At 30.2% G+C, this 8,060-nt stretch overlaps 1 protein-coding gene across 1 annotated transcript; it reads left to right on the top strand.

Moving 5' to 3' along the window:
* The first annotated feature begins 5,363 nt into the window (after positions 1-5,363).
* On the top strand, positions 5,364-7,347 carry LOC109789948 (CASP-like protein 1B1). The gene is made up of 3 exons (XM_020349010.3): positions 5,364-5,662; positions 6,602-6,725; positions 6,812-7,347. Exons 1-3 carry the CDS (start codon positions 5,424-5,426, stop codon positions 7,049-7,051), a joined length of 603 nt encoding a protein of 200 aa, XP_020204599.1. The 5' UTR covers positions 5,364-5,423; the 3' UTR covers positions 7,052-7,347.
* Positions 7,348-8,060: the final 713 nt, after the last annotated feature.

Raw genomic sequence — 8,060 nt, 5'->3', positions numbered from 1 at the left:
TCTTAAGTTTAGTTAATTCCTTAGGTGACATCCTATAAGGTGCTACAAAAATAGGTGCTGTACTAGGTACTAAGTCTATGACAAACTCAATCTCTCTCTTAGGTGGTAAGCTAGACATATCCGTAGGGAAAAGCACAGGGAATTATTTTATTAAAGGAATATCACTTAGCTCATTTTTCTTCTCAAGTTTTAAATAGGTAAGGATCATGTATATATCTTCATTTTCTTTCAAACAAGCTTTAATTTTTTTAGCAGATAAAAATTCCGCACCTTACTCTCACCAAAGAAAATAGACTATTCAAAGCAATTTAAAAGAACATGGTTGGAAGATAACTAGTCCATCTAGAGAATGACGTCTAGTTGGCTAAGGGGTAAAGAAATCAAATCAACTAGAATTTCAACAAGAACTTGTAAAAGATGTTATAAACAAGCAATAGGAATATAAACAAAACTACTATTTGGAGTTTCATAAAGATGATAAATTAGAAGAACTTAAGCAATTGACTGTTGACAAACAAACAAATAAAACAAAGGAATAAGTTGCACAAAAATCAAGAGTACAACTAAAGGCTCAACATCACATTAAGAAAAATTTTCTAGTTATTTTTAGTTGATTAGCATGAAGAGTCATCCACTATTACTTGCACCTAAGCTCGCAACCTGAATGATACCACCCAACCTCTTATGTAAGTAAGAAGTATCAAACAAACAAAAGAACCAACGAAAACAACCATACTACAACACTTAACCCATATCAAGTACACATGGAATCACACTTATGGCACACAACACACATCCAAACATAAATCAAAGTACATACGGAAATGTAGTCATATGGATATTTTTTGTTGTTGTAATTTTTGCTACAATTAGTAGGAATTAGTCGTGGTTTTTCAATTATCAAGTGATTTCATTGATTTGTTTCCCAATATTTAAAAGTTTTTGATGTGAGTAATTATTGCTAAGTTACTCATCAACATCTCTTTACTAATTGACTATTTTTTTTAAGGGTTGATAAGGCATCATTGATGAATTAGTATGATGGATTCTACTTAGTTGAATGATGACCAAATTCATCTAAGAGACTCCTTGATCTCACTTTGATCTTCCTTGATATTTTTTCAATGGATTTGACCAAACAAAGATGGAAGAATAGGTGTTTAGTAGGGCGCACTCTTCTAAGGAAGAAGCAAGCGAAACTATAGCACTAATCCATAAGGAAAGTTTCCTTATTGAAACTACTTAAGGAGAGTGATTCTCCAATGAGATTTTTGAGCGAGAAAAGAGATAATTTTGAATATAGAATACTCATAAAACTCAAAATTGACCAAATACATCAAGGAGAAGCCTTAAATAGAACTAATTGTCTTATGGAGGAAGCTAGGTTAAACTAAGGTCTAAGCAAACATGATTCCCTAATCCTAGTTACTAGGTGCGCCAATTTGAAATTGAAATTCAAATTGGTGCATGAACCTAGTAGATCCATGTGCTAGTTAGAGCTGTCAAAATGGGCTCAGCCCGGTGAGCCAACCCGGCCCACCACGGGTTTGAGCCGGGTTGGGCTAAAAAAAATTTGAAAATTTCAGTGTGGGCCAATTTTAAACCCGGCTCACTAACAACCCGGCTCACCCGGGTTAAACCCATGGTGAGCCGGGCTGACCCACCAACCCATAAAATAAAAAAAAACTTGTGCTATTGGGTTGGGCCAAATAAAGTTAAAATTTCTTTTACGTCGTAACCCTAATCACTAATGAGTTCTCATTCTCATTTCTCACACACCCACCCTCGTCAACGCCGCAAGCCAGGAGCCTAGGAGGCACTACCCGCTCTTCACTCTCGCTGTCTTCACTCTTCATCGGCCTTGCGTGGAACTCCGAGTAGCAGGCGTCGTCGCCAAAAAGTGAACTCGCTAACTGCTCACGAATAATTATTCCTCCTTTAGCTTCAGTTCAGGTAACGTTATATGCTTCTAAACTGATTTTTCCTCGTTGTTTGTGGCTGGATCAATTTTTTATAATTGAAAACCTTATCATTAGGAAATTTCAATTTATAGGCTATTCGCTCTCCACCCACTTCCATTCGTGTATGGTGCTGCTTTTGCCATTGCCCATTCAGTGTTTCATTTTGGTATTGGCTTCAAAGTGCATTATATCATTCTCATTCTCCTCTGCGTTCCGAGAATGTACAAGTATTACATTTACACTAAAGATGTTTCTGCCAAGCGGCTTGCAAAGCTATTTCTAGTTACTTTTTTATTTGGCAGTTTGTTTGGGTTCCGTGACCGTATTTTGTGCAAGGAGATTTCCCGTTGGCCTATTAACCCTCAGGGTCATGCTTTGTGGCATGTCTTCATGGGTTTCAAAATTTTAAATTTATTTCAAATAAATAATTTTTAAAATTAGGTGATTTTTTCAAATTAGGTGAGTCAACCCGTTTAGCCCACCAACCCGTGGTGGGCCGGGCCGGGCTCAACTTTTTCCAGCTCACCAATAAACGAGTTGGGTTGGGTTGGCCCACCAAAGGCTCAACCCGTGGTGGGCCGGGCCGGGCCAGGCCGGGTTACCCGTTTTGACAGCTCTAGTGCTAGTAGATCTAAGGAGGTTATGTGTTCATTTGCATTGAATTTGTGTAGTCCATGTGAGCCTTTCTACATGGCTGGCAACATGGCTACCAAATTCAATTAAAATGTATTTCTATGACTCAAAATGAATGAATAACTTTCTAGGCCCAAAACATTAGGTTCATATGTGCAAATATTGAGGTTGGGAAGGTTTGTTTTTGGATGCCTGTATTAAAAGGAAGATGAAACAAAGCAAGGTCAGGCAGTGGTGTGGTTTGTCGGTTCCCACGAGGGCTTCATGACTTATGGTTTTAGTTAAATGTATGCTTTTGGTTTGCGGTATCAGTTGGCATAGCTCTTTGGTTTGAAGTGTGATTTCAAATTTTGGAGTAATAGTAGATCTAGATTTGGAAAAATTATTACCATAAAATGCATGTTATTCATGTTGAAGAAGATCATAAAGTATTTCGGTGTCAGATTATGCTTATTTTGTATTCACTTGGTATGGTTTGTTGTAAAAAAAAAAATTATATTTTGTGACGATTTTTAACTCTCAAAAACTACCGAATAAAAATATATAAAAAACACATTTTGGTAGTTATAAATCACCAAAAAATAAAAATTTAAATAGAACTGAAATGCATTTGTGGGGTTATATAACTGCTAGAAATTATTTTTCTTTCCTAGCGATGCCAATGTTTAGTTAAGTTCTGCAACAAATTGTTTTGGCGCTTGCGATGTTATTTTAAATTTCGAAAATGCCATTTTAGTTTTTAATAGCCAGAAATGGCAAATTTAACCACCACAAATAGCATGTTTTTCCTAAATGTGCTATATTAGATTCAAACTTTGTAAAAAAAAATTTATCCATAAAACTTTGTAATGCTTATAAGTAAAACAAATTTGCCTCCCACACACACGGATACACACGCAATCTGTTTGATAAAATGGCATTTTACACAATGAAATAATAAGATGATAAAAATCTATATTTTTAAATTGTTGAAATTTTGTAGTCTTTTTTTATTATTTATTAACTAGGTATCTTTAATTGAAAGTTAATGATCAATCTCTTGAGACACTAAAATTTTATTTAATTGGTGAATCTCTCTCAACAAATATTTGTCCACATACATAAATTAAGGACCATACATCAACCACATTTAGGATAAAGTATTTTATCAATCATATCACATCTTGATAGTTAATATGCATTCACTTCAAGAAATATTACACATAATGACATACAAAAAAAATATCACTGTAAATATAAATTTGTTTGACGTATAATTACATATAATTTTAGTATTGATTTTAAATGAGATTTAACAACACATATTATGTTATTATAGCTTATACCAATATTTTTTAACAATATACTAACATATATTGTATTTATAATGTAGATAAAAGTAGATTTTAGTGACAAATATTGTATTATTATAAAATGTGTATCATTATATAATAATTTTTTTTGTAGTAATTATGATTGAGCTAATAATATTTACTTTAAGGCAACTTTTGTTATGCATAATATTTTTACTTTAAGTTGAATCTAAAGTTAAGAATGTTAGTTTTTCATAGTTGGTTTATCATCCAAAATAATAACATTCTTATAAGAAACACATGATTTCCTAGAAATAATTTTTATATACAGGTCTCCCACCAAATTGTTACCATGGAATAGGTAGGAATCTTCTGTTTTGGGCTTTTAAGCCCCTTTTCTTAAAAAAATATATATATATAGGAATCTAACATTCCTTAGATAAAAGAAATGTTTTACTACTTTAAAAATATTAAGTTACCTTATTTGTCTAGTTATACCATAAAAATCTTTGATTCCTAGTTAATGTTTATAAACTTTTTTAAAAATATTTATGAACAATTAAATATATTTAATTATTTATAAAATTATAATTTTTACAAATCATGATTTTCAGTATGAAAAAATTTTCATTCTACCAACTAACCCTAATTAAAATTATTGGAGATGTTCTTTCCACAAACTTTGATCACTTTACATCAATTAATCATATCCCGGCCTCTTAAAAATTTGAGGGCTTCAAATAGATTTAGTACAAGTTAATTTTTTATACGAGTTAATTTTTCCATACGAGTTGGTTTTAAGATAATTATTAAATTAGTTCTGAAAACGTCTGTTTAGAAAAACAAAATTGTTTCTTAAAAATTAAAGTTGTCATAGCCCTCCTCCGGTGACGCATTTGATGCATTAAACTATTAATTTGGATTGCTTTTGGTAAATAATTTGCGAGATTAATTTGTACAACACATTAATTAATTAGAAATGACTTTAAGTAGTAGATATTCATGGAACATTTAAGAGAAGGAGTTGATGATCCACTTTTTATGTTTTGGCAATCAAAAGTTTAGGAAGAAAATACAATTGCTTTATTCAAAATCATTAATCTACGGATTCAAAACGAACAAAATAATGAACATATTTAATCCAAGTAATGAATTATATCAACCTTTACCAACGACTTGGATTTCTTAAAAACATAATTTTTATTTTGCTCCATATTTTTAATTTAACATACCATATCGTCTAATTAAAAACTATTTCTTAGTTTTATTAAATTAATTAATCTAAATGTTTCCAAAACAAAAAGGTAATTGGACAAGTATTTCTTCACCAACCAACAACCACCTGAAGTTTTCTGTTGGTTACACCACCTTAGAAATTCCGAGAAAGAACCCACACTTGGCTTCTTTGACTCAACAAATGATATGGTTGACCAATTTCACTATCCCTTTCTATAATAACCCATTCCTCTCCCTAATAATCTGCACCATCATATCATATCATATCATTTTCTCGATCACTTTGGTACGTAAGTGCTTAATGGCCCCAGAAAATGGAGAAAAAGTAGAGGTTGGTGGTCTCAATGCATTTCCAGGGACAAAGGCAAAGAAGAATTGGGTTCTTTTGTCCCTGAGAGTGGTTGCATTTGTGGCCACTGCATCTGCAACACTTGTCATGGCTCTCAACAAACAGACCAAAAGCTTCGTGGTTGCCACCGTTGGTAGCACCCCCATAACAGCTACTATTGCAGCAAAGTTTAACCAAACTCCAGCTTTTGTGTAAGTTTTTAATTATAAAGTTAAATTGCAATTTTATTACTTCTATTTTTGTTGATATCTAATTTTAGTTTTTTTATTTTAAAATAAAAATATTAAGACTTAAATATGTTTTTAATCCCTCAAATTTATGATAAATCTGTTTTTTGTCCCTCAAATTTAAAATTGTTGTTTTTAGTCCCTGTAATTTTAAAAAATCTTATTTCAATCCTTATATTCAAATTTTGTTAAGAAATTTATCAAACATTATAGCATAAAATCTACTTATTGGTGTCACTATTAATGAAAATATCGCATTAAATCCGATTGATATTGCATAATTGCCTTAATTAGTCACTTTCAAACATGTTATTGGTGACCTAAGGAACTAAAACAAGATTTATAAGAATTATAGGAACTAAAAATAATAATTTTAAATTTGAGAGACCAAAAATAAATTTGTCTTAAATTTAAGAGACTAAAAACATATTTGAGCCAAATATTAATTATTAAAATTTCAAATTGTTCAATGACTTATCATAATTTAAGTGAAATAATATTTAGTGAGTGACATCTAAAGATAAAAATTAAAAAATAATAAATAATTTTTTTATTTGTATAAATTTTAACAAATAATTAATATTTATTTTATATTTTCTTTTCATTTTTAAATATTATATTATTAAATATTATATCACTTAAATATGAATAAATATTAAATTTTAACAATTAATAAATATAAATTTGATAAGAGAATTAAAATTTTGTATTTTTAAAATTAGAGGAACTTGATATCTTTATTTTAAAATTAAAATTGAAATTGAGACTAGAAAAAAAAATAAAAAGACTAAATATACCATTTATTCTAATTATAAATATGATTGTGTTTTCCACTTTTCCTGTTTCTTTACCTGACGTTTTAATTAGTATTATATGCATATATGTTTTTTTGGGATGACGTAGGTTCTTTGTGATAGCCAATGGAAGTGCGAGTCTGCATAATTTGGTGATGATAGCAGTGGATGTATTAGGACCCCAATATGATTACAAAGGACTCCGGCTTGCATTAATTGCTATACTAGACATGGTAGTACTTTATTATTATTATTATTATTATTCATTTAAATTTGTAGCTGGTGTATGAAAACTGATTACTTACAATTTTGGGTGAAGATGACAATGGCTCTGGCATCAGCTGGAGATGGTGCAGCAACATTCATGTCTGAATTGGGAAGGAATGGTAATTCTCATGCAAGATGGGATAAGATCTGTGACAAATTCGAAACCTATTGCAACCGAGGTGGTGCTGCCCTTATTGTCTCTTTCATTGCCTTCATTCTCCTCCTCATTATTTCACTCATCTCCATTATCAAGCTTCTCAACCCAAATCGCATTAACCATGCTTCTTCATAACAACACTTCTCTATTTTCTATGTTGGTTCGACCCATCATATGATACTTTTTCTTTTGTATCCTCTATGTATACATCCGGTGCTCCTGCTTTAAAACTTTTGAATTTAGGTATGTTTCGTCAAAAAAATAAAAACCGAAATTAAATGAGTATGTTTTAAAATAATTTTCTTAGAATGTGTTAGGAATCTATTTTGCACTCTTGTTTACAATTACGTGTGTCATATATAATTATTAATGTATATTGCTCCAATATGAAGGATAATTAATTAAATATATTTTAGTTTTTATTGCTCTTATTTCTTAAATTCTTAAGAGTTTCATGTTTGATGGAAAAGGGATTCATAACAAATAGGTAGGGGGAAAGTACAAAAGTTTTGAAAATTTGTTAATTGGAATATCAAAATCATAAGAAATATAGAAGACGTGCTAAAAAAAGAAAGAAAGAAATATAGTAGATTAATATTGTGTAGCAAATATATCAATTGAAAAGAGTAAGAGATAACCAAACTCAAAAATTTAAGTCAATTTAATCAACCATTTGTTACCAATTTCTAGTAATTAAGGATTGTGATTTTTTTATTATTGAATTTTGTGTGGATAACATTTTTTTATTATTGAATTAAATTTTATATTAATTATAAAATATTAATATATAGAATTTTAATTTATGAACATTAGATATTTAGGTTTATGATATGTGTAACGACCACTACAAGAAAAACGCAAATTTTAGATGAGAAATTTCTGATAGAATTTTTCGTCAGAAATTTTTCGTCAAAATTTTATGACAAAAATATAAATCCGTCGGAAATTTCTGACGTTTTCGCTGGAAAAATAAATCCGTCAGAAATTTCTGACGGAAAAATAAATCCGTAAAAAAATTTTGACGGAATATTCCGTCAGAAATTTCTGACAGATTTATATTTCTGTCAAAAATTTCCAATCCGTTAGAAATTTCTTATTTTTAATTCTTATTTTTAATTTCTTATTTTTAATTTTATTTTTAATT

The sequence above is a fragment of the Cajanus cajan genome, chromosome 1, assembly GCF_000230855.2.
Source record: "Cajanus cajan strain Asha chromosome 1, NIPB_CcT2T_4, whole genome shotgun sequence".
Taxonomy (NCBI): Eukaryota; Viridiplantae; Streptophyta; class Magnoliopsida; order Fabales; family Fabaceae; genus Cajanus; species Cajanus cajan.
This window is presented reverse-complemented; position numbering and strand designations above follow the sequence as displayed.

Coding starts and splice junctions, on each gene's coding strand:
- LOC109789948 (XM_020349010.3), top strand. CDS start 5,424: ATGGCCCCAGAAAATGGAGAAAAAGTAGAGGTTGGTGGTCTCAATGCA. Junction 5,663..6,601: donor AACCAAACTCCAGCTTTTGT/GTAAGTTTTTAA, acceptor GGGATGACGTAG/GTTCTTTGTGATAGCCAATG. Junction 6,726..6,811: donor TAATTGCTATACTAGACATG/GTAGTACTTTAT, acceptor TTTTGGGTGAAG/ATGACAATGGCTCTGGCATC.